Source organism: Schistocerca piceifrons, chromosome 8 (assembly GCF_021461385.2).
Source record: "Schistocerca piceifrons isolate TAMUIC-IGC-003096 chromosome 8, iqSchPice1.1, whole genome shotgun sequence".
Classification (NCBI taxonomy): domain Eukaryota; kingdom Metazoa; phylum Arthropoda; class Insecta; order Orthoptera; family Acrididae; genus Schistocerca; species Schistocerca piceifrons.
In genome coordinates, this window is record NC_060145.1 from 411872787 (window position 1) to 411900191 (window position 27405).

General features: G+C 41.8%; 1 protein-coding gene across 4 annotated transcripts in view; it reads right to left on the reverse strand.

Moving 5' to 3' along the window:
- Positions 1 to 27405, reverse strand: part of LOC124711436 (sensory neuron membrane protein 2-like) — a 236065-nt gene that overhangs the window by 55656 nt on the left and 153004 nt on the right. For all 4 annotated transcript variants that reach the window (XM_047241509.1, XM_047241510.1, XM_047241512.1 and 1 more), the window contains 2 exons: positions 8821 to 8981; positions 8477 to 8621 (listed from right to left, as the gene is read on the reverse strand). In XM_047241509.1, coding sequence (XP_047097465.1) covers positions 8477 to 8621; positions 8821 to 8981 — 306 coding nt within the window. The remainder of the gene's footprint in view (positions 1 to 8476; positions 8622 to 8820; positions 8982 to 27405) is intronic.

Below are 27405 nucleotides of genomic sequence, written 5' to 3' on the forward strand. Positions count from 1 at the left end.
CAGTTTCTTCATACCTTCATCGAAGAATGGTGACGCTTGGTGTTTCATTCAGTTGTTGACGGCATCGTTGAGTTAGTTATTAGTCGAAAGTGCTGAGTATCCAGTCAAAGTTTTGTCATGGTTAAGAGGTGAAAATCACTTGACGCCAAGTCCGGATTATAGGGACTATGTCGAACAATCTCCCAGTGAAAAAGTTTAGATTCACAAAACGATTCCTTCCTTAATCTTCCCACACTGTTTCTGGTTTCCTAAGAGTCTCACATACACCTGTGACGTCAAATTATTCTCACGCGTTACTCTCCATTGGCAAAATTCTTTTGCGATCCTAAAAAGCTGTGGCTGACAGCGTCCGCTTAAGTTTTTGGACTTATTTGGAGAATGAGTGTTCATTCACTGTTTGGAATGTTCCTTAGTTTCAGAGTTTTTGGCTCGTCTCCAGTCACCATTCTATTCAGAAACTCTTCCCACTGTTTGTGGCATAACTGAAGAAATGCCAACGCCAAACCTATTCTATCAGTTTTGTCAACATAGGTCAGACACTTCTGTACTCACCTGTGACAGTGTTAAAGAGAGTTACATACCGGATGATCAAAAAGTCAGTATAAATTTGAATGAATAAATCACGGAATAATGTAGATAGAGAGGTACAAATTGATACACATGCTTGGAATGACATGGGGTTTTATTAGAACCAAAAAAACACAGAAGTTCAAAAAATGTCCAACAGATGGCGCTTCATCTGATCAGAATAGCAATAATTAGCAAAACAAAGTAAGACAAAGCGAATATGATGTTCTTTACAGGAAATGATCAATATATCCACCATCATTCCTCAGAAATAACTCTAGTCGAGTAATAATGTTGTGAACAGCACTGTAAAGAACGTCCGGAGCTGTGGTGAGGCATTGGCGTCGGATGTTGTCTTTCAGCATCCCTAGAGATGTCGGTCGATCACGATACACTTGCGACTTCAGGTAACCCCAAAGCCAATAATCACAAAGACTGAGGTCTCGGGACCTGGGAGGCCAAGCATGACGAAAGTGGCAGCTGAGCACACGATCATCACCAAACGACGCGCTCAAGAGATCTTTCACGCGTCTGCCAATATGAGGTGGAGCACCATACTGCATAAACATTGTACGTTCCAGCAGGTGTTTATCAGCCGGGCCGGCGATAATGCGATTCTGTAACATATCGGCGTATCTCTCACCCGCCACGGTAGCAGTTACAATACCAGAATCACGTATTACCTCGAAGAAAAAAGGCCCGATAACGGTAGATGTGGTAAATCCAACCCATACCGTGACTTTCTCGTCGTGCAATGGAGTTTCCACCACAGTTCTAGGATTTTTGGTAGCCCACATTCTGCAGTTGTGGGCGTTGGCAGACCTTCGGAGCGCGAAATGAGCATCGTCGATCCAGAACACGTTACTCAACCAATCGTCATCTTCCGCCATCTTCTGAAACGCCCACACCGCAAATGCCCTCTGCTTCACTAAATCTCCAGGTAACAGTTCATGATGCCGATGGATTTTGTACGGATAGCATCGGAGGGTACGCCTAAGTACCAACCAAACAGTAATGTATGGAATGCCGGTGCGACATGCGACTGCACGACGCCGAACCCAGTCTCGATTTCTTCCTGAACTGTCTCAGCAGCATTACGCCTTGTGCTCGGTCGGCCACTACAGGGTTTATCATCTAAACAACCTGTGGCTTCGAACTTCGAAATCATTCTCGCCAGAGCTGCATTTGCCAACGGACCTTTACCTCTTCAAATCTCCTTCCTATGGCGATAGGATCGTAACGATAAACTAGCACATTCCCCATCCGGATAATACACCTTCACTAAAAGCGCCTTTTCAGGTAACGTCAACATGCTGAGACTGCTGGCGCATCTGATTCTCTCTCTCATTACAGCTCCTTTTATACACGATTGTCATGCACAGTCACTGACGTTTTGCTGTCCAGCGCCATGTGTTGGACATTTTGTGAACTTTTTTTTTTGTTCTCTTAAAATCCCATGTCATTCCAAGCATGTGTGTCAATTTTTACCTCTCTATCTACATTATTTCGTGGTTTATTAAGTTTTCAAATTTATACTGACTTTTTGATCACCAGGTATATTTAATGTGGAAAGGGGAAGTAAGAAAGGGAAAGGAAAGAAAAAGAAAGGGAGGATGAAATCACTGCTGTCAGCTGCATCGGGACATTACGCGGAAACAGCGGCGACGAGACAAAATGTGTATTGGACTGGAATTCGAACCCGAGATTTCCTGCTTACTGGGCAGGTGCGTTAACCACTGCGACATCGCGGGCACTGTGTTATCACTACCGTGCGGAATGTCTCCACACGACTCACAGGTGATCCACATTCCCATTTCCTCCATATTGTCTCTCTGGGATTCCGACAGGGCGTACTTGTGCATCCGCATTGAAGATGGTGGATCCGTTGCCCAACTAGGCCAGTCAAATTACATGAATGCATGCATGGTGTTTGTTGTTTCCGATACAGACACAACGCATTCATATAATTTGAAGGGGTGAGAAACTTCTTCCGGAAGTTCAGAAATTATGACTCGACATCTCAGCATAATTTCGTCAATCTGTTACACAAAGTCCATGACACACATCTGAACGTCTTCCTCGGCCACTTTCATCACGCGTAGCTGTGCAACTAATCTAGTATTCTGCACCGCTCCCTCACAACACCATAACCCATAACCCCATCATCATACTCGGTGGCATTGACCCTATCTGCTTGCAGGAAACGAGCACTACAGACAGCTACCTGACGCACCGTGACCTTCAAAGTCTTCATTCACAACCACGTAATTTACAAGGTTTCTTTTTATTTTTAATAAAGAATATGAGGTTAATTCATGTACAGTCAGCGTATGTTAGGAGGGTGCTTCGTACTTAATTGTTTGAGCAGTTCATTAATGTGTTTCTTCCAGTTCAAGTTTTCATCAATACATACATTCAAATATTTGGAACACTCTAACCTATTTACTGATTCCTGTTCATGTCTTACGTCATGTAATGATATGACTGTTTGAAGTACATAACTACTATAGACTTTTCTCTCAAAAATAAGGGAGAAACATTTTCAAACACCCACCAATTAACTCTCTGAAAAGCAGGTTTTACAATTTCTTCTGCAAAGAGTAGTAATTCTGTTTGATGAAATGGGGGATCATTCACATCTGTATCTACGGTGTGTGGCGGAGTGTACTTCTGGTAACACCATCTGATCCCCCCCTTCCTTGTTCCACTCGCGAATAGCATGTGGTAAGATTTATTGCCTGTTAATCTCTGTATTAGCTCTCATTTCTCGCATTTTTTCGTTGGGATAGATGGAAGGAAGTAATAGGAGGAAGTAATATGTTGTACAACTCTTCCCGGAACGTTACCTCTCGGAATTTCAACAGTAAATCTCTTCGTGATGCGCAACGCCTCTATTTTAGCGTCTGCCACGGGAGTTTGCTGAGCATGTCTGTAACACTCTCGGGCTAATTAAACGACCAGATGACGAAACGCGCTGGTCTCCGGTGGATCTTCTCTAGCTCTTCTAGTCCTACCTGGCAAGGGTTCGAAAGTGATGAGCAAGAATCACCCGAAGAAGTTTATCGTAAGCCACTTCTTTTGCGGATGAATTCTATTTAGTTAAGTATATTCCTATGAATCTCTGTCTAGTGTGTGCTTTCCGCTTCTCCTGATATATGTTTTGCTGGGTTGCTCCGCTTAGGATCGCTTTTGGAGGTTACTCCTAGATATTTTATGTTGTTGTTGTTGTTGTTGTTGTCCTCAGTCCTGAGACTGGTTTGATGCAGCTCTCCATGCTACTGTATCCTGTGCAAGCTTCTTCATCTCCCAGTACTTACTGCAACCTACATCCTTCTGAATCTGCTTAGTGTATTTATCTCTTGGTCTCCCTCTACGATTTTTACCCTCCACGCTGCCATCCAATGATAAATGTGTGATCCATCGATGCCTCAGAACATGTCCTACCAACCGGTCCCTTCTTCTTGTCAAGTTGTGCCACAAACTCCTCTTCTCCCCAATTCTATTCAATACCTCCTCGTTAGTTATGTGATCTACCCATCAAATCTTCAGCATTCTTCTGTAACACCACATTTCGAAAGCTTCTCTTCTCTTCTTGTCCAAAATATTTATCGTCCATGTTTCACTTCCATACATGGCTACATTCCATACAAATACTTTCAGAAATGACTTCCTGACACTTAAATCAATACTGGATGTTAACAAATTTCTCTTCTTCAGAAACGCTTTCCTTGCCATTGCCAGTCTAAATTTTATATCCTCTCTACTTCGACCATCATCAGTTGTTTTGCTCCCCAAATAGCAAAACTCCTTTACTACTTTGTGTCTCATTTCCTAATCTCATTCCCTCAGCATCACCCGACTTAATTCGACTACATTCCATTATCGTAGTTTTGCTTTTGTTGATGTTCATCTTATATCCTCATTTCAAGACACTGTCCATTCCGTTCGACTGCTCTTCCAAGTCCTTTGGTGTCTCTGACAGAATTACAATGTCATCGGCGAACCTCAAAGTTTTTATTTCTTTTCCATGGGTTTTAATACATCCGTCAACACCTGCTTTCTTTGGGATTGGAATTATTATATCCTTCTTGAAGTCTGAGGGTAATTCGCCTGTCTCATACATCTTGCTCACCAGATGGTAGAGTTTTGTCAGGACAGGCTCTCCCAATGCCGTCAGTAGTTCCAATGGAATGTTGTCTGCTCCCGGGGCCTTGCTTCGACTCAGGTCTTTCAGTGCTCTGTCAAACTCTTCACGCAGTATCGTATCTCCCATTCCATCTTCATCCACATCCTCTTCCATTTCCACAATATTGTCCTCAGGTACATCGCCCTTGTATATACCCTCTATATACTCCTCCCACCTTTCTGCTTTCCCTTCTTTGCTTTGAACTGGGTTTCAATCTGAGTTCTTGATATTCATACAAGTGGCTCTCTTTTCTCCAAAGGTCTCTTTAATTTTCCTGTAGGCAGTATCTATCTTACCCCTAGTGAGATAAGCCTCTACTTCCTTATGATATTTTATGATAGACAACATTTTATGATAGCTAACACTTCCAGCAAGTTGCCATCAATGGTTTAGTTATACAGTAGTCGATTTCATCTGCTATGTGTACGCAGTATGTTACGTTTACTCGTATTGACATTCATGGTCAACCGGCAGTCCCTGCATCATTCATCAGCCCCCTGGAGGTCCTTTCGCAAATTGTCATAGTTGAGCCTTACGTGGCTTTTATAAGAAGGAACGGGTTTATTTTAAATTGTTTGTCTGACTTGTTGTTCAGGCTTTCAGCTGTTGTTTGAAATTTCTTTGTGGCCTTCAGCCGTGCAATAAGTTAATATTTCTTTAATTAGGCTTTCTGCCGTGCTGTTGGAAAAATTGTTTATTAATGTGTTGTAGTTATAGTTGTCCTACAGACGTGCATTGTAGGGCTGCAGCAGCTAACAGTTTTCAATTGCATGTTTTTTTAAAGGAAAAATTTTACGTTCTACTTTTTAATTGCTTTTGATTTCCAAGCCTGGACTTCAGCCCTTCTTGTTTTTGGTGTTGTTTTGGGTATTCAGCCCAGAAAGCATCTCAAGTTTTTTAACTAGGCCTTCAGCCATATTGTTTAATTGTGATCTTTTAAAGCAATGTGTAAATCAGTGGTTCTTAGAAAAATAAAGTTGTGTGTTTGATTCTACAACTCACAGTAACTGTTTACGGCCCCATCCACAATCATAGCATCCTGTGCGCTCTCTGAGTACCTACCAACCTGGTTTCAAATGGTAGCAGAGCGTGGTTACGATTGTGACATTGCCAATACAGATACTGTTGGTTTGGACTGTTTTTCTGTTAGTGTTGCGCCACATTGTCTTGGTTGTTGATTGTTTCAGGTGACCTGTTTTATTGGCGGTCACGTAGTGCCTGGGGATCGCCTGTTGAGGAAGGACCACCTTGTTCATGAGTTGGAGATAAGGCTCCAGTCGATTGAGGGCAGTGTTCCGGACTTTGTGGCCCTTTTGCGTGCGACCGTTCTTCACCTGGTTGACGTGACGCCGGATGTGGTGGGTGAGACAGAAGCAGCCATTGAATTTTCGTTTAAAGCTATTAGGGTCCCTGAGGACACAATTTGTGTTTTGGAAGGCACTCAACTCAGTGGCAGTCAGTTACACAGGGTGCGGGCACAGTTAGTGCATCTAACCAATCGGATAGCGGATTTAGTCATTTTAGGCTTGGAGGATCATCATAAAAAATTAACCGGCGAATTGGGGGTCTTTGGTTAAAGCATTGCAGTTTAAGCCTACGTGTTTAGAACTGGATGGGAAGAGGATTGAAGAGCGGAACTTGCTATACCAAGCGGGAACCGGGAGCCAGCCTGGGAGTGGTGTTATAACCTCTGAGAAGTTAGACGCAGCATTTGCCAAATTGCCTAATCCTCTGGCGTATTTCTTTCGGGATATAACTGAATTAGTTGTAGATCGACTGGAGCAGGTTGAAAACTTAGTATGGTTGTCGGTTCGTCTCGAACAACATGCTGCTGCCTTTCACATTCCGAACCAAGTAGTCTTGTCACTATTGTACCTGTTAGCTAGAGGTGAGTTGAGGAACTTCGTATCCCAAGCCATGACAGAAGGGTTTCCTTGCAGCAATTGAGGAAGCTTCTCATTGGCCAAGGATTGACCACCGGAGTTCAGAAACAGCTTGAGTGTCGTTACATTTGAGAGATGCAGCAGGATAAAGAGGTGTTACATCAGTATGTGGACAGAGTTAAGACGGCCTGCTTGGCCTTGTTGATAGATTTACCAGAACTGGAGTTGGTGCCTGTTGTTCTCAGGGGGATGCGAGAGGCGGTTAAGTCGCACTTTGTTTTTCGTGATCGTCCTTCAAACTGGGAAGAGCTTTGTGCCGTTGTTGTAGCGATATCGGCTTTGCCGCTTGCGGACGATGTATGTCTTGAAGTTATCGGTCAGCCCACGGGCGTTGTTAATTTTAACTCTGATCTGCACTACATATCCCGTTTGCTTGTTCCATCATTTTTAAATGAATTTCAGACGCGCGCCTGCAGGAAGCTGAACATCGCTGGACGGCGACAATTGGCCGCCATTAAGCGGCAATTTCAAATTATTGTGTTGCTATCCCGTTCTTTCCACAGGCGACGCTGGAGATCAGCGATATTATTTCTTTCATCAATGATCTGTAGGAAACTGACGTTTTCAAATTACTTAACAATATATTAAGACGATTTATGTTGCGTGCAGTAGGACCCAGATCTGGCCTGCACTAAGAAGTTATTAAATCAAATGTAGGTCCTTACATATCGAAAATTGTGAATTATTTTTTGTCTGTGTATGTAGCCTATACTGATTAACTGTTTTTGAGCATAGATTCGTCTAAATAATTTCAATAATTATTCAGGATCCTACGCTACAGTTTTGTGTCAGTAAAATCTAAGAACGATACGTGCCTTCGCATACCTTTGCAGTGGAACCAAAACCAAATTGAAAATAAAAATAAAATATAAATAAAATAAAATAATAAAAAGCACACATTAATAGGATATATAGATACATACAACACCGCCCTCGCTTCCGCCGCCCTGCCACTTGCTTGGTACTGTATATAGTTGTGCACTCACTAGTATTGTTAACGATACATATCAATGTTCGACCTAACTTCAGCACTTACACTTATCATGGAATCGTTGATAATCTTCTATTCTACAAATAAACTACCTATGGAATCAAACTGATTGGCTAATATACACCAACTTCATGTGATATGTATGCTATAAGTGAGTGCTATGTACTTAAGGCAATATGCCTTACACTTGTACAAATCATTAATCAATTACCAACAGCCGGTTAGCTTTCCAAACATGATACAACTTGTTCATAATGGACGGTCCTAATATTGTGTTGAGGTTGCCACTGAAATCAAAAGCAACAATGTACCTGCTGGTCTAATTCAAATTTCTCTTGGTACTATATATAGTTGTGTACCCACTAGTATTGTTAACGATACATATCAATGTTCGACCTAACTTCAGCATTTACACTTTTCATGAAATCGTTGATAATGTTCTATTCCACAAATAAACTACCTATGGAATCAAACGGATTTGCTAATATACACCAACTTCATGTGATATTTATGCTATACGTGAGTGCCATGTACTTACGGCAATATGCCGTACACTCGTAGAAATCATTAATCAATTACCTACAGCCCGTTATCTTTCCAAACTTGGAACAACTTATTGATAATGGACGGTTCTAATATTGTGTTGAGGTTGGCACTGAAATCAAGAGGAGCAATATACCTGCTGGTCTAATTAAAATTTCTCTTCAGTATATGAATGACTTTGCAGTTATACCTAGCAAAACTAGGCTTATAATAAGAACTAAGCTAAATATACAAGAGGAAACTCACAATCAGGGCTAAGTTGGGTATTATGACGATGTCTTCTTTGGCATTCCTTTCTGACAGTTCCTCTGAAAATGTCTCTGTACGGTTAGGGATGTAAGTGATCGTACCATTATCGTTGAAGTTCAGAACAACATTGTTCAGATGCTCCCTGAAAAAAAAGTGCGTATGGCAGCTGATATGCAATAACATTAACGAATAGTACAACACACTACAAATTCCAAAACAAGAGATACAATGTCCCTCGACTAACAAAAAATAGACTAAATTCACAAAAGTACAATAAATTATCACAGATAAAGAAGTTAATTTTATAAGTTTTGTAATTTATTTATTAAGAAGATACTCACGAGTATACATAAGGTCCAACCTCTTCGACACGAAGTTTCTCTCCACGGTGTAGGAAACCATCAGCATTTGTTACGTTAAACACAAAAACATTGTGTTTGATCGGAACCGGAGGATTCCTCCAGTGCTCATATAAGTACGATCCTTCATGAAAGGTTAACAACTGAAACAACAAACAGTTTCATATGTTGTAAAAGGTTATCGCCATTAATTACATTTTCAAAGTAATGCTCCTTTTTAGGCACTTCCAAGGTCAGTACTAATTTTTGTGATAGTTAAACTGAAATGGGCATCATCAAGGGGAAATGCTAAAAGCTTTATAAAACTGTTATATGTGTTCCTAAGGACGTGAAGCTATAATTGTTGTCGTGTGTTTAAAATGTTTTTCAGTATATATCGTATGTACAAACAAATTATAAATCAGTATTTTAAATTCAAACTTACTTATTTATCTATTCTTCAGAAATGGTTCAAGTGGCTCTGAGCACTATGGGACTTAACAGCTGAGGTCATCAGTCCCCTAGAACTTAAAACTACTTAAACCTAACTAACCTAAGGCCATCACACACATCCATGACCGAGGCAGGATTGGAACCTGCGACCGCAGCAGTCGCACGGTTCCAGACTGGAGGGCCTAGAACCGCTCGGCCACACCGGCCTATTTTTCACAGCTATAGTCTGTTATCTGAGAAGATACAGTAGGCCATACAATTCACAATCTCGTGGGTAATAATAACTGCATGTGTTATTTATTCCTGGTGTTTAATTTTCAAAAAATGTTGCAGCTACTTTCTACCACTACAAAACTACATTAAAACACTTAACGAATAACGCAACTGTTAATACTACTCATACGACGTAATCAAATTTTCTTGAGACCTACCGAGTTTCTGATGCATCTTAGATAAAGTCCGCACTCGTCGCCGTTGATTCCGCACAAAGTTCCGACTTTGGCGTGGTGTCTGTTCTTTAGGACAAAAAATTTTAATTCACCACTTCAGGTTCTATCCATAACAATACTACAGCTGGTGCTGCAAAATCTGTTCGGTTTTTATAAATTTATTATGGTACATTTAAACTGTACCTTTTTGTCTCCACTTCTGTATCCGCTCTCATACTACCACGGACAACAGCTATTGTCTGCTGGATTCCTTTTAGCATTTCCGCAATAGGAGACGATTGTACGATTCACTGTAACGTCTCAGAAACCACACTTATGTGATCACTTGTACCTGTGCAATATACACTCCTGGAAATGGAAAAAAGAACACATTGACACCGGTGTGTCAGACCCACCATACTTGCACCGGACACTGCGAGAGGGCTGTACAAGCAATGATCACACGCACGGCACAGCGGACACACCAGGAACCGCGGTGTTGGCCGTCGAATGGCGCTAGCTGCGCAGCATTTGTGCACCGCCGCCGTCAGTGTCAGCCAGTTTGCCGTGGCATACGGAGCTCCATCGCAGTCTTTAACACTGGTAGCATGCCGCGACAGCGTGGACGTGAACCGTATGTGCAGTTGACGGACTTTGAGCGAGGGCGTATAGTGGGCATGCGGGAGGCCGGGTGGACGTACCGCCGAATTGCTCAACACGTGGGGCGTGAGGTCTCCACAGTACATCGATGTTGTCGCCAGTGGTCGGCGGAAGGTGCACGTGCCCGTCGACCTGGGACCGGACCGCAGCGACGCACGGATGCACGCCAAGACCGTAGGATCCTACGCAGTGCCGTAGGGGACCGCACCGCCACTTCCCAGCAAATTAGGGACACGGTTGCTCCTGGGGTATCGGCGAGGACCATTCGCAACCGTCTCCATGAAGCTGGGCTATGGTCCCGCACACCGTTAGGCCGTCTTCCGCTCACGCCCCAACATCGTGCAGCCCGCCTCCAGTGGTGTCGCGACAGGCGTGAATGGAGGGACGAATGGAGACGTGTCGTCTTCAGCGATGAGAGTCGCTTCTGCCTTGGTGCCAATGATGGTCGTATGCGTGTTTGGCGCCGTGCAGGTGAGCGACACAATCAGGACTGCATACGACCGAGGCACACAGGGCCAACACCCGGCATCATGGTGTGGGGAGCGATCTCCTACACTGGCCGTACACCACTGGTGATCGTCGAGGGGTCACTGAATAGTGCACGGTACATCCAAACCGTCATCGAACCCATCGTTCTACCATTCCTAGATCGGCAAGGGAACTTGCTGTTCCAACAGGACAATGCACGTCCGCATGTATCCAGTGCCACCCAACGTGCTCTAGAAGGTGTAAGTCAACTACCCTGGCCAGCAAGATCTCCGGATCTGTCCCCCATTGAGCATGTTTGGGACTGGATGAAGCGTCGTCTCACGCGGTCTGCACATCCAGCACGAACGCTGGTCCAACTGAGGCGCCAGGTGGAAATGGCATGGCAAGCCGTTCCACAGGACTACATCCAGCATCTCTACGATCGTCTCCATGGGAGAATAGCAGCCTGCATTGCTGCGAAAAGTGGATATACACTATACTAGTGCCGACATTGTGCATGCTCTGTTGCCTGTGTCTATGTGCCTGTGGTTCTGTCAGTGTGATCATGTGATGTATCTGACCCCAGGAATGTGTCAATAAAGTTTCCCCTTCCTGGGACAATGAATTAACGGTGTTCTTATTTCAATTTCCAGGAGTGTATATCGGTCCCCTCAGGGGTTAAGATATCTCGTTTTTATCCTCTCCCTGATGCTAGCGACGGATTAATCTGTTCTCCCGCCTATGTCTGAAGTTTCTGTTTCATTTTTCTACAGGCATAATATGCGATCTTGTATTCACGTTTTCGCATTTGCCTCAGTTACAAGTATCCTTCGTGTTTGCATTTGACCGCGTTTCTTTCTTCACTAAATGGTTCCCTTTTCCCTGATTTGCAAGCCAAAAGGGAATACTCTAGAATTACTAACAGTGCAAATTGTCGTTGAACTCTTACGACTAATGAGAATGTCTTAGAAAGCTGCAATTCGCATCACATAATGCATCTGATGCTGACATGGATTTATGGTATGTTCTAATTACGATGATTAGAATTTTGTTAATCACTTTTATACCTTCCGTTTATGATGTGCAAAGCTACGACGTATGTCCAGGAATATCCCTAAGTGTCTTGTTACGGCGCTTCGTCTAGTTGTTTTCTCGTTCACTTTTATTTTAGGACTAGCTGAGTATCGGGCGTTTCCCGGATATGTATTTACTCAAATCATCTATTATTCAATCTCCTCCTTCCACAGCTATCTGTTGATCTCATCCATCATCCACATCTCTTCCCCCTCCCTCTCATCCTTTCCACTACTGTCTATTTCCTCCTCCCCCTGCTTATCTCTCCCTCCTCCCCCTCCCCCCCTAGCTATGTCCATCTGTTCGTCTGTCCTTTCACAAGCTGCGACATTGTCTATCCACCTCACCACTCGCTTCTCCCTGTCGATTTCTCCATAACACTCCCTCCGTTCATCTCTTCTTCCTCCTTATCTGTGTACATCTCCTCCTTTCCCCTCAGCATCTGTCCATCTCCTCTTCTTCCTTCTCTCTTTATCATGCTCACCTCAGTAGGACACTGTTGGTTCTGACCATCACAGTATTTTTTTTCCAGATCGTAACTAATACTTGTCAGTAGGACGAAAACCTAGTCCAATTCGTAAATTTCTATTTTTTATTCATTCTATTACTAGTTTCTGTCCGAGACCCATTTTCAAATCATCCTGCACGACAGAAAACCAAATTGGCACTCATGTATAATTCAGTTAGTAACAAATTTTTAAGCATATTCTAAAGAGACAGAATATTTCTTTTCAAACATACATAACACAGTCGAAAATGGCATTTCCGAAGATGTCAGAAATGAACGATGAACTTCAGCGAGCGTCATGGGACGTCCGCCCCGAACAAATACAACGACTGACAACGAACAAAATGAGATAAAAAATGTTAGCGGCTTTGGTTAGTAATCAAAAAGTTCTCGGCTCTGGGATCGAGTCCCGCCACTGCATAAATTATGATTAATAATCGGCATTGGCGGCGGAAAATTTCCGGCATAAGAAGTCACCCTCATTCTGCCAAAAGCCTTCACAAAGAGGGCGGAGAAGTTAACAGAGGTTCAGCGCACTCTCTTGTTCTAGAGATAGGAAAGTGCCCCTAAAGGTGGAAGAATCAGCAACGACCAACGGCATGAGAATTCAGAAGGCAATTGAAGCATTAAAGATATGTAATACGTATCCACAGGGCATGTGGCCTGTAACTGGAAAAGTGTCATGATGATCTCTCCATTGGCAAAATATTCCGGAATAGTCTCCCATTCGAATCTCCGGGAGGGGACTGCCAAGGAGGAGGTGACCATGAGAAAAAAATTGAATAATTAAAGAAAAGATAAGGCTCTACGAGTCGGGGCGTGAAATGTCGGAAGCTTGAACGTGACAGGGAAACTAGAAAACCTGAAAAGGGAAATGCAGAGGCTCAATGTAGATACAGTATGGATCAGTTAAGTGAAATGGGAAGAAGACGTGGATCTCTGGTTAAATGAGTATAGGGTAATAGCAACAGTAACAGAAAATGGTATAACTGGAGTATAATTCGTTATGAATACGAAGGTAGCGTAGAGGGTGTGTTACTGTGAACAGTTCAGTCACAGGGTAGTTCTTATCAGAATCACCAGCAAACCATCACGGACAACGACAGATCAGGTATACAAGTCGACGTCGCAAGCTGAAGACGAAGAGATACAGAAACTATATCAGGATACTGAAAGAGTAGTACAGTAAAAGAGAGATGAATATCTAATAGTCATGGGGGAATGGAATGCAGTTGTAAGGGAAGAAGAGAAGGTTACAGGACAGGCTGGGACAAGGAATGAGAGAGGAGAAAGACTGAGTTCTGTAATAAAATTCAGTTAGTAATTGCGAATACTCGGTTCAAGAATCACAAGCGGGAGAGGTATACTGGGAAAAGGCCGAGTGGCACGGGAAGAGTTCAGTTAGATTACATCATCGGCAGAAAGAGATACTGAAGTCAGAAACTGGATTGTAAGGCGTAGTTAGAAGTAGATATAGATCACAGTACAGTAGTGATGAAGAGTAGGCTGAAGTTTAAGAGAGTTGTCAGGGAGATATATATATATATATATATATAGTAATCACTCAGTGGGCAGTATAGTCGAAGATAATCGGACATCTCTAAAAAGGGCAATCACAGAAGTTTGAAAGAAAAACATGGGTAACTGTGAAGAAAACATGGGTAACAGGAGAAATGCTTGACTTAATCGAAGAAAAGAGGAAGGACAAAAATGTTCGGCAAAACTCAGGAATACGGAACTACAAGTCGCTGAGGAATCAAATAAATAGGAAGTGCGGGGAAACTAAGACTAAATAGTTATATGTGAAAAATGAAGAAGTCCAAAAAGAAATGAATGGCGGAAGGACAGGCTCAGCATAAAGGAAAACAAAATAACCTTTGGTGACATTAAAAGCAAGGGTGGTAACATTAAAAGTAAAACGAGAATTCCACTGTTAAATGCAGAGGAGAGAGCGGATAGGTGGAAAGAATATATTGAAAGCCTCTGTGAGGGGGAAGATTAGTCTGATGTGATAGGAGAAGAAACAGGAGTCGATATCCAGCATTAGAATCAGAATTTAAAAAGGCTATGGAGGACTTACTATCAAATAAGGCAGAAGGGATACACAACATACCATCAGAATTTCTAAAATCATCAGAGGATATGGCAACAAAGCAACTAGTCAAGTTGGTGGTAGGATGTACGAATCTGACAACATACCATCTGATGTTCGGAAAAAATCAGCCACACAATTCCGAAAACTTGCAAGAGCTGACAAGTGTGAAAATTATCGCACAATCAGCTTAACAACTCATGCATCCAAGTTGATGAAAAGAATAATATACAGAGTAATGGAAAAGAAAATTGAGAATGTGCTGGATGACGATAAATTTTTCCTTAGGAAAGGTAAAGGCAGGAAAGAGGCAATTCTGACGTTGCGGTTGTTAATGGAAATAAGATTAAAGTAAAATCAGGACAAGTTCATAGGATTTGTCGACCTGGAAAAAGCGTTCGACACTGTAAAATTGTGGAAGGTGTTCCGCATTCTGAGAAAATTAGGAATAAGCTGTAGGGGGAGAATGGTAATATACAACACGTACAAGAGCCAAGAGGGAATAATGAAGAGTGGACGACCAAGAACGAAGCGCTCGGATTTAAACGTGTATAAGACAATGATGTAGTCCTTTGCTCCTGCTGTTCAATCTGAATGTCGAAGAAGCAATGACAGATATTAAAGAAACGTTGTGGAGCGGAATTAAGATTGAAAGTGATAGGATATCAATGATACGATTAGGTCATGACACTGCTACAGTGAGTGAATGTGAAGAAGAATTACATGATATGATGAACGAAATGAACAGTCTAAGGAGTAACAAACTGAGTTTGAGAGTAAATCGAAGAAAGAAGAAAGTAATGGGAAGTAGCTGATATAAGAACAGCGAGAAACCTAACTGAGGATTGATAGTCACGAAGTAGATAAAGAATTCTGCTACCTAGCCAGTAAAATAACCAATGATAAACGGAGTAAGGAGGACATCACAAGTACACTAACAATGGCAAAAAGGACATTCCTGTCCAAGAGAAGTCTCCTAATGTCAGATATAAGCATTAATTTGAGGAAGAAGTTTCTGATTGGTTCAAATGGCTCTGAGCACTATGGGACTCAACTGCTGTGGTCATCAGTCCTCTAGAACTTAGAACTACTTAAACCTAACTAACCTAAGGACATCACACACATCCATGCCCGAGGCAGGATTCGAACCTGCGACCGTAGCAGCAGCGTGGCTCCGGACGAAGTTTCTGAGAATGTCTGGAGTACAGCATTCTTAGTGAAACAAAGTCTGTGGGAAAACTGGAATAGAAGAGAATCGAAGCATTTGATATATGATGCTACGAAGGAATGATGAAAATTAGGTGGACTGATGAGGAAAGGAATGAGGATATTCCGCGCAGAATCGGTGAGGAAAGGAATATGTCTGTAGCACTGACAAGTAGATGGGACAAAATGGCAGGACATCTGTTAAGGCATACGTGTATGACTTCCATGGTACTAGAGAAAGCTGTAGAGGCAAGAACTGTAGAGGAAGACAAGAACTGGAATAGATCCAGCTAATAATTGAGGATGTAGGTTGCAAGTGGTACTCTGAGATGAGGTGGTTAGCACAAGAGAGGAATTTGTGGCGGGCTGCATCAAACCAGTCAGAAGACCGGTGAGCGCTGTCGTAAGGAAACCTCGGAAAGGAGGGACTCTATTAGGCTGCAGGAAACATTTTTATTTACTAAAGTGTTCTCTAACCACCAAGAATACAACAATTGATACCATAACATTACTAGTCAACAATAAAATTAAACGGAACCACATAAAGTAATGAACGAACAAATCGATTTTTGGCTTTGTTGGTTTTTTGCTCTGTTACAAAGTGATGTATAGTTCGTAATAATTCCCCCTGCCACCAACCCCGTTGTTACTACCGCGACTGCCTGGACCACAAACTCCTGAGTACCATGGCCTCGTCGCCCACCGCCGCCTATTCCTCCACGCTATTTCCTTTCCCCATTTCCACCCTACCCCTCCCCCCTCCGCTCATTTTCTAAAATTCTCGTAGCCACGGTTTCATATCTACTGATTATAATTTCCAGCTTTTTTAACCTATGTGCCTGCCGTCTGCAACTCGTGCTTGCCGCCACCCATTCTCCCCTTCCACCTGCGTTTCTCATTTCATGAAAACACCTTGCAAATTTTACAGTAAGTGGTTCGGTTCTTTCATCGTTGTTACGTTCCACTGCTCATGCACTGAAGAGAACAACTTCTGATTTAATTATGCATTATCGTCTGTGGTGCCTATAGGCTGCTGTTGGTTGGATAATAAGGTTTCTGTGTTTGTTGTGCCTTTACGTTGCTTATGTGGTATGATGTGTGCGAGAGATCTTGAATTTCGGTTTACTGGTGGATTACATGGTCTTCACCACCAAATTATTTTTAAAAAATTGTTTGTGTTTCCTTTTGTTACCATATTTAACTGTAAAATTACTCCTGAGTAACATACGGTTTCTCTGATGAACATGGTAGTTCTTATCATTTGACTGTGAAGAAATGGTGAATAGTCATTTCTAGTCTAATGTTCAGTAATTTTCTATTATTACTGCTGATATTTATTTTTACAAATTTTGCCGTATTGTGCACTTGACCTCTTCGTTTTTGGCTCCTTCATCTTCATGCTCCTCCCGTTCCCCGTTTCTCAGCCCTCCATCCTTCTCCATCTCTCCCCTCGCCACTCCCCCTACAACCACACTACCGCCCTATACGCCCATGAGTATGGTTATGCTATATCCTCCACAGGATGGCAAGGACGTTGTTGGTGCTTTGTAAAAGGACAACTTTGTGATTTAATGCTTGCTTTTAGGCGGGACATATTATGAAAAAGTTGTTTTACCTTCACGTTATTTGTAAAGTTTGATGTGGTAAAGTTTTTGTGCTTGTAAATGGTCGGAAATGATGAAGATTTTTAATTTCCTTTGGTTTTGTTTTGTTTTAATGCCAATGTGGATATCCACATTTAATGATTTTTACGTGCCAACATGGCATACAACTTCGTAATGCGTGCCGTAGGTGATACTGCTGTGTTTTACTGTTGAGTAGTTATAATAGTTTGTTCCTGGTACAGGATTTAAAAAGAATATAGGTTTCTTGTTGACTTGTACAGTTTCAAATTTAATGATTTTTACGTGCTAACATGACCTACAGTTTTGTAATACATGCCGTATGTGGCGCTGCTGTGTATTACTGGTCAGTGATTTTAAGTATTTGTTTTTGATAAAAAATTTTAAAAAATTATTAATTTTAAAGTTGACTTTTGTCGTTATTGTGTGAATTGTTGTATTCTTGATGCGTGGAGAATATTTTAATAAATAAAAAATATTTCCTACATCCTGATACGGCGCCCTCTTCCCGATGTTTTCTTATGACCGAGGTAGGAGTAATCTGCCATTTATCTGTATGCACTGCAAATGTTCATTGCACATTTTTGGCATCCTCCGAAATGTCATTATGGACTATATGATATGAGTTTGAAACGATATGTTCTGTATCTTTAACATATGCCTAAGAATTTACTAATTACTCTATTATTATGAGTGTAGATTCGTTTCCAGCCCTGTAGGATGCTTTGAAAATGAGTCTCTGCCCGAAATTAGTTACTGAATGAACAAAAAGTAAAGATTTGTAACTGGGACTGGATTTTCGTTCTACTAATTCACGGAAGTTGCTGACCCAATCTACTCCAGCATGCTTTTGGTTTACTAATATTCTTATCAAATTTCGTCGAACTCGCTGCGGGGGATTAGAGTGACCTTTATACCAGCGCCTTTGCCGGCGTACCCACGTGTCGCATATATTAACCGGCCGCAGTGGCCGAGCGGTTCTAGGCGATTCAGTCTGGAACCGCGCTACCGCTACGGTCGCAGGTTCAAATCCTGCCTCGGGCATCGATGTGTCTGATGTCCTTAGGTTAGTTAGGTTTAAGTAGTTCTAAGTTCTAGCAGACTGATGACCTAAGATGCTATGTCCCATAGTGCTCAGAGCCATTTGAACCATTTATCGCATATATTACACGCTTATGACGTCATATTTCCTGACGTATGCGGCGTGTCACCCACCTTGTATGTGGTTTTTAAGCGGTTTGGTGAATGCCGACGTGGTACTCACGTCCTGCCTCGGTTTGGGAAATATTTTCACATTTTCACACACTAGACACAGACGGACGGAGGACAGTTGTTCCGTCCCTGGGGTTAGAATTGGTGACAAGAAGGGCGTCCGGCTACCCTCTGCCAACAACATTACAAAATCCAGAGTAACGTGCTGACCCTGTGAAGAAATGGGATGTTGTTGTTGTTGTGGTCTTCAGTCCTGAGACTGGTTTGATGCAGCTCTCCATGCTACTCTATCCTGTGCAAGCTTCTTCATCTCCCAGTACCTACTGCAACCTGCATCCTTCAGAACCTGCTTAGTGTATTCATCTCTTGGTCTCCCTCTACGATTTTTACCCTCCACGCTGCCCTCCAATGCTAAATTTGTGATCCCTTGATGCCTCAAAACATGCCCTACCAACCGATCCCTTCTTCTAGTCAAGTTGTGCCACAAACTTCTCTTCTCCCCAATCCCATTCAATACCTCCTCATTAGTTACGTGATCTACCCACCTTCTCTTCAGCATTCTTCTGTAGCACCACATTTCGAAAGCTTCTATTCTCTTCTTGTCCAAACTAGTTATCGTCCATGTTTCACTTCCATACATGGCTACACTCCATACAAACACTTTCAGAAACGACTTCCTGACACTTAAATCTATACTCGATGTTAACAAATTTCTCTTCTTCAGAAACGATTTCCTTGCCATTGCCAGTCTACATTTTATATCCTCTCTACTTCGACCATCATCAGTTATTTTACTCCCTAAATAGCAAAACTCCTTTACTACTTTAAGTGTCTCATTTCCTAATCTAATTCCCTCAGCATCACCCGATTTAAATTGACTACATTCCATTATCCTCGTTTTGCTTTTGTTGATATTCATCTTATATCCTCCTTTCAAGACACTGTCCATTCCGTTCAACTGCTCTTCCAAGTCCTTTGCTGTCTCTGACAGAATTACAATGTCATCGGCGAACCTCAAAGTTTTTACTTCTTCTCCGTGAATTTTAATACCTACTACGAATTTTTCTTTTGTTTCCTTTACTGCTTGCTCAATATACAGATTGAATAACATCGGGGAGAGGCTACAACCCTGTCTCACTCCTTTCCCAACCACTGCTTCCCTTTCATGCCCCTCGACTCTCATAACTGCCATCTGGTTTCTGTACAAATTGTAAATAGCCTTTCGCTCCCTGTATTTTATACCTGCCACCTTCAGAATTTGAAAGAGAGTATTCCAGTTAACATTGTCAAAAGCTTTCTCTAAGTCTACAAATGCTAGAAACGTAGGTTTGCCTTTTCTTAATCTTTCTTCTAAGATAAGTCGTAAGGTTAGTATTGCCTCACGTGTTCCAACATTTCTTCGGAATCCAAACTGATCTTCCCCGAGGTGCGCTTCTACCAATTTTTCCATTCGTCTGTAAAGAATTCGTGTTAGTATTTTGCAGCTGTGACTTATTAAACTGATAGTTCGGTAATTTTCACATCTGACAACACCTGCTTTCTTTGGGATTGGAATTATTATATTCTTTTTGAAGTCTGAGGGTATTTCGCCTGTCTCATACATCTTGCTCACCAGATGGTAGAGTTTTGTCATGACTGGCTCTCCCAAGGCCATCAGTAGCTCTAATGGGATGTTGTCTACTCCCGGGGCCTTGTTACGACTCAGGTCTTTAAGTGCTCTGTCAAACTCTTCACGCAGTATCTTATCTCCCACTTCATCTTCATCTACATCCTCTTCCATTTCCATAATATTGTCCTCAAGTACATCGCCCTTGTATAAACCCTCTATATACTCCTTCCACCTTTCAGCCTTCCCTTCTTTGCTTAGAACTGGGCTGCCATCTGAGCTCTTGATATTCATACAAGTGGTTCTCTTCTCTCCAAAGGTCTCTTTAATTTTCCTGTAGGCAGTATCTATCTTACCCCTAGTGAGACAAGCCTCTACATCCTTACATTTGTCCTCCAGCCATCCCTGCTTAGCCATTTTGCACTTCCTGTTTATCTCATTTTTGAGACGTTTGTATTCCTTTTGGCCTGCTTCATTTACTGCATTTTTATATTTTCTCCTTTCATCAATTAAATTCAATATTTCTTGTGTTACCCAAGGATTTCTACTAGCCCTCGTCTTTTTACCTATTTGATCCTCTGCTGCCTTCACTACTTCGTCCCTCAAAGCTACCCATTTTTCTTCTACTGTATTTCTTTCCCCCATTCCTGTCAATTGTCCCCTTATGCTCTCCCTGAAACTCTGTACAACCTCTGTTTCTTTCAGTTTATCCAGGTCCCATCTCCTTAGATTCCCACCTTTTTGCAGTTTCTTCAGTTTCAATCTGCAGTTCATAACCAATAGATTGTGGTCAGAATCCACATCTGCCCCTGGAAATGTCTTACAGTTTAAAACCTGGTTCCTAAATCTCTGTCTTACCATTATATAATCTATCTGATACCTTTTAGTATCTCCAGGGTTCTTCCAAGTGTACAACCTTCTTTTATGATTCTTGAACCAAGTGTTAGCTATGATTAAGTTATGCTCTGTGCAAAATTCTACAAGGCGGCTTCCTCTTTCATTTCTTCCCCCCAATCCATATTCAACTACTATGTTTCCTTCTCTCCCTTTTCCTACTGACGAATTCCAGTCCCCAATGACTATTAAATTTTCGTCACCCTTCACTATCTGAATAATTTTTTTTATCTCGTCATACATTTCATCTATTTCTTCATCATCTGCAGAGCTAGTTGGCATATAAACTTGTACTACTGTAGTAGGCATGGGCTTTGTGTCTATCTTGGCCACAATAATGCGTTCACTATGCTGTTTGTAGTAGCTAACCCGCACTCCTATTTTTTTATTCATTATTAAACCTACTCCTGCATTACCCCTATTTGATTTTGTATTTATAAACCTGTATTCACCTGACCAAAAGTCTTGTTCCTCCTGCCACCGAACTTCACTAATTCCCACTATATCTAACTTCAACCTATCCATTTCCCTTTTTAAGTTTTCTAACCTACGTGCCCGATTAAGGGATCTGACATTCCACGCTCCGATCCGTAGAACGCCAGTTTTCTTTCTCCTGATAACGACATCCTCTTGAGTAGTCCCCGCCCGGAGATCCGAATGGGGGACTATTTTACCTCCGGAATATTTTACCCAAGTGGACGCCATCATCATTTAATCATACAGTAAAGCTGCATGTCCTCGGGAAAAATTACGGCTGTAGTTTCCCCTTGCTTTCAGCCGTTCGCAGTACCAGCACAGCAAGGCCGTTTTGGTTAATGTTACAAGGCCAGATGAGTCAATCATCCAGACTGTTGCCCCTGCAACTACTGAAAAGGCTGCTGCCCCTCTTCAGGAATCACATGTTTGTCTGGCCTCTCAACAGATACCCCTCCGTTGTGGTTGCACCTACGGTACGGCCATCTGTATCGCTGAGGCACGCAAGCCTCCCCACCAACGGCAAGGTCCACCATGGTTCATGGGGGGAAGAAATGGGATAGCATGTATAAAAAGGATTATTTTAAATTTTATGGACCGGTGTAACGTTGTGTGGAAGAGATACACAGATGGAAAAAATCCCTACATTAAAAAATAGTTAATGCAGACTAATGAAATACATTAATCTAGGTAACACACTTAACTGATTAACATTGCAAGATCTCTGGTTAATCCAAGCGAGAGAAAATTCATTGCAGATCTGTAATGCTCTTTCATTAGTTACTGGTGTAACCGCGAGAACGTTGAATGCAAGCGTGCAAAAGTGAATGCATTGTGTTGCACATGTGTCGGATGTCAGTTTGTGGGACGGAGTTCCATTCCTGTTGCACATGGTCGACCGATACTGGGACTATCAGTACTGTTTGTGGATGACGCTGGAATCGTTGTCCGATAATATCCAATATGTGCTGGATTGGTGACCGAACATGTGGTGGAGTACGCCAAAGGTTACAACAGCGGCGTGGTGGCGAGCGTTGTCCTGTTGGAAAACACGCCCTGCAGTGCTGTTCATGAATGGTACCACAATAGGCCAATTCATCAGACTGAAGTTCAACCAAGAGAATGCTCCTGCTGTCATATGAATTCGCACACGTATTCACAATTCCAGATGTAAGTCCAGCGCGTCTAGCACGCAAACAGTTCGGTTGCAAGCCCTCAAATGGCCACCTTCTAACCAACACATGGCCATCACTGGCAACGAGACAGTACCCTGCCTCGCAGTGAGCTCTGGCTTCACACCAGTGAAGTCGCAAATGATGGTGTTTTGGGCTCAGTATAATGCATGCCACAGGGTGTCTGGCACGGAGCTGTCCTTGAAGTAACCGATTTGTAAAAGTTCGTTCTGTCATTGTGGTGCCACCTGCTGCTCAGATTGCTGCTGCAGTTGCAGTACAATCCGCCAAGCCATACGTTGAAGCCTGGAGCCCGGTCTCCTTGCGACAGTAAATTCTCGTGACCATCGCTACCAGCAATCACGTACAGCGGCTACAGTCGTACCAAACGTTTCTTCATTGTCGTAGAAGGAACATCCAGTTTCTCATAGCCCCATTACACGACCTGTGAGGTGTTCACAGTGGCGTCCTTCCCTTCTTAAAGGGCATTCTTGACTAACATTATCAAGTCCAGCCTAACGCTCACAACCAATACAAGGTGTATTTATACCAAATCTGATTCCCGTCCTCAAAGTGGCGCTACTAGCGCCATTCTTACGTGACTGGTGTAAAATTTGAATAGACACTATCTTCCAGAATTAGAAAGACGCCTATCAACTTTCGTTTACGTTGTGTAACTTATTTAGGTGTTGCGATTCTTTCAGTCATTGTATATGTTAAAAAACAAGCTCGCACGCTAATGTTCGAAATCAGTAAGACAAGCGAAGAAATACAGCAGTTACAGCTAGGATCTGGCTTTTATAGTCAACAATAATTTTCCAGTACTGAGAAAAAGGAAGTAGAGCGATGTCCCGGGAAAAATATTGGTTGGAGGTATGAAGTAAACAACGCCTTCAGTCAAAACTTTTTCGTGTTTTATTAACTACACGATGCATTTCTGACCCTGTGGGAAAACAGGCAGAAACTTCAAGACCCGTTTTCAAGAACATGTAAATGCTTCCAGGCTCAAGAATTTCGAAAAATTAGGCATTGAACAGTATATGTTGAAAACGAAACGTGTCCTCAACAGTCTGGAAAACTATTTGGTAATACTACATAACGAAGCCAATGGTAAGACCCTAAGTCTGTTAGAAGAACTGGAGATATACCTTCATAAAATCAAAATACCAGAATCTATGTTAAATGAACAAATAGATTTCCCAAGCCATAGTTATTTCAGTAATTTTAAAGACCCATTCTAAAGTTGTTTCTCGCATATGTTAACTGTTTAGTAGTTATATCTTTAGCATTACGAATAAATTCATGTTTGACAACGCCATGTACAATAATATCTGTGAAATGTTTATAAACATGTGTGTACAAATGTGCCTCTTCGATGAAGTGATATGTACTAAAACGACGGAGAAAAGAGTGTTTGCCGGTGCTAAAACGTTAAAAATACTTTCCTTGGATTATGTGATAAGTTTACACTGTTCATTTTCCGCTATTTTGCACATATTTTCCGCGTTCGAATTACGAAATTCATAACCAAACATTAAACCTTTTCGTGACAAGCATATGCATTTCACCTCATTCATAAGAAGATGTAAACCATGTATTAAGACAAATTACACCTGACGATGGACCCACAGGGTCCGAAATGCGTCGTGTAGTTAATAAAACACGTAAAAGTTTTGACTGAAGGCGTTGTTTAATTCATACCTCCGAAGTTCTGAATACAGCCACGTTTTAAGCTACAAAATATAGATAAAATTAAAAAAAAATATTGGTTGCCACTGGGCGTATTGGATGAGCAGAAATATTACTGAACAATTAAAATCCTGAAAATAGGATACAAAATTTTGCTAAATTTACTGTGACTTAATCATGCATGACTTTTGTAGACATTGAACACATTAGGGCTTTAAAGATTAAGCTGACTTCATGTACACAGGTATTTAGATTCACATCTGCTTTGACAAAGACCGGACAGATAGTCTACGTGGTGTTACAATAGGAACCATCCCGGCATTAACCGGAAGCAATGTTAAATGCAACGTCCGGTGTTCAATACTGGGAAACGTTAGGGTAGTAGCCTGTCTGTGAATTTGCTCATGGTAGTTTCTCTGGTATAGGGAAACTTGAGTTCTATATTGAAGTTTAAACTTAGCTACTGTCTAACCTGTCGTCTCATCTGTGTTTTGCGGTCTCACCCATTATGTTTATACGAGAGTCTGCTGAAAAGTAAACCCTCCGAAGTTTTTATCGAAAAGTTGTAAACCTATTTAAATACAGCAAACGTTATTAACATTCTACACCTTTACTCTTCATGAGTACACATTTGGAGCACGAGTTGGAATTGTAGTGTGTAACATGGTGATGTGTAAGGGAACTACGTTAGCGTGTGAGAAACAGCGTGCTATAATTGAGTTTATAATTCGAAGATTTCGTCGACACATCGAGCACCCTCTTCATCATAATAATGCTAGACAACACACGAGCTCTGTGACATCTGTAACAATCGGACGCCTTGTGTTCTCTGTTATCGCTCATCCCCCGTACAGTCCCGACTTGGGCTTATTCAGTTTCTGTCTCTTTCCAAAACCGAAGTGACATCTTCGAGAGCTTCCCTTTGACAGCGATGGAGACGAGCAAGCAGAAATGAGGTCGTTGCTCCGTCAACAAAGTCATAGGTCCGACATTTATAGTATGAGAAGTGGTCTCACGTTGGGAGAAATGTGTTCGTCGTCACGGTGACTCCGGTGAGAAATAAATACGTAGCAAGAAAGCGTAAAGAGGTAGATGTTAGTAACATTTCTTTTGTTTCAAGAGCCGTAAGAGTTTCGACGTAAAAGTTAGGAAGTATTACTTTTCAGCAAGCCCTCTTCCTTCCTACCGTTGTTTTCAATATTTTCTCTCACACCGCTTTTGTTGGAATAGGTCCTTAACAACCAATTTCATGTCATATAAATTATGTCTCTCTGTTCCACATGTAAAGTCTCGCAGCCAACGTTCCCTGCTGGTGGTAGTCAGAGAGATGAATTCCACGTTAGAAGTAGTACCAACTCCTCCTTACCACAAGCATACAGTAGCGTATCTGTATCTCTGATTTCAGTTTGAAGTGTGCGAGTATACCGTCAGCCCTCCCGGTCAAGACGCTGTTGGCTGGCTTTTGAGTCACTCTCGACTCTGCTGTTGATTGAAAACTGCTTTTGTTCTCGGAACACAGTTGGAGAGAACTTCGTGTGTTCTTCTTGAGGATCCGAGTAGGTAATAAGTGGGTTTATTTCTGTTATGTGGTAAGGAATAATTTGGTTCAAGTTTTGAAAATATGTTAGTAAAATTTAGGTGTAATGCACGAATTGGTAACTGCGCTTTGTCTTTGAAAATGATATGGCCACGTTCTTCAGTAAATATATTGTTCAGCCTTTAAATATTTCCTCTCGACTTTCTAATACATGAGCATCATTTCGGGAAGTATAAAACCAGTGGAATAATGGCTTCTGTTTTAATTTTCTGGTTCCAATTTCTTTCGTGAGCCGTGTGTGGTAGCACCTCATGCTGGCAATCGTATATTGTAAAGTCATGGGAGACCCGAAGTGTTCATTAAATCAATCTTCAGCGATTTTCCTATTACGTTTGCATGTCTTTTTAGCCTTCTCGCGGTTTCGTAGTGATTTCTCTGGAGGACTGAACCGACCCTTTCCTGATCATGCAGAAACGTGTAGTCAAATTCGTACAAGATCCAACGAGATTGGCTCCATTTAGAGATACAGAGGATTGTGATTAGATGAACCTTTCTGTTCTCCAGATGTTTTCGGAATTTGATTCATTTTTGCCATTTGACCATCCCTTAGTCAGCGTGGGTAACCATGCGCAGCCAAATAAAAGTTATGTTAATGGGGGAGAAAAGCATTCATCAGTGCAAGTAATTACGAGTAAAATGAACTCCTATATTCATGGAGAAATTTTCATGAGTTAGGATTCATTGAATCTAACATAACTTTTCTGGTGAACTCTGTAGCTATGTATCATGCTGTGACACCCTGACTCCCTCCCTTATGGCTTTATTGCTTTCTTACAGTGGTTTATTTGGGTAGAAATTTCAGTAGGACTGCCTGGGTGCATTATATATCGAATTACCATGCAGAATTTTTCAGTTCCTAGAGACTCCCAGAGTCTGTACTCCAACTCTCCTGTTAGGTGTTTCTGCTGAAACACACACGAAAGAACGCTGTTCACTACCTCCATGTATGTTAATTAATGCTTTCTTTACAGAATGTTCTCTGAAATGGCCAATATGTTGATGGAAATAAATAGCTGTTCTGTTCATACACAACCTTCTGTTTAATCTCCTCCTATATACGCGCTGGCTCTCTTTAGGCGACTAAATTATCCCGATAACAATGACTGTTTAAATTTCACAAATATTTCCGAAATAAATTACAAAACGAGCATGAATCGTCACTAAATGATTATAGCGAAAGCTCTTAGTATTTATATGTTGCGTATTTCGGTAAAACATATTTGGGACTAATGAGATAGATTATAAACAGGTTCGCGCGATATTGCACACGTAGCGGACGACAATAAAGAGAAAATACATAAGAACTTTGTCCTCCCCCTCCCCCTTAAGATAACAAAATGGACAATGAATATCGCCGCAAGATGAATACATATTTTCTCAATAACAACTCACCTCTTTTATTCTTATGTTTCGATTTACCACGCTGTAGTGTA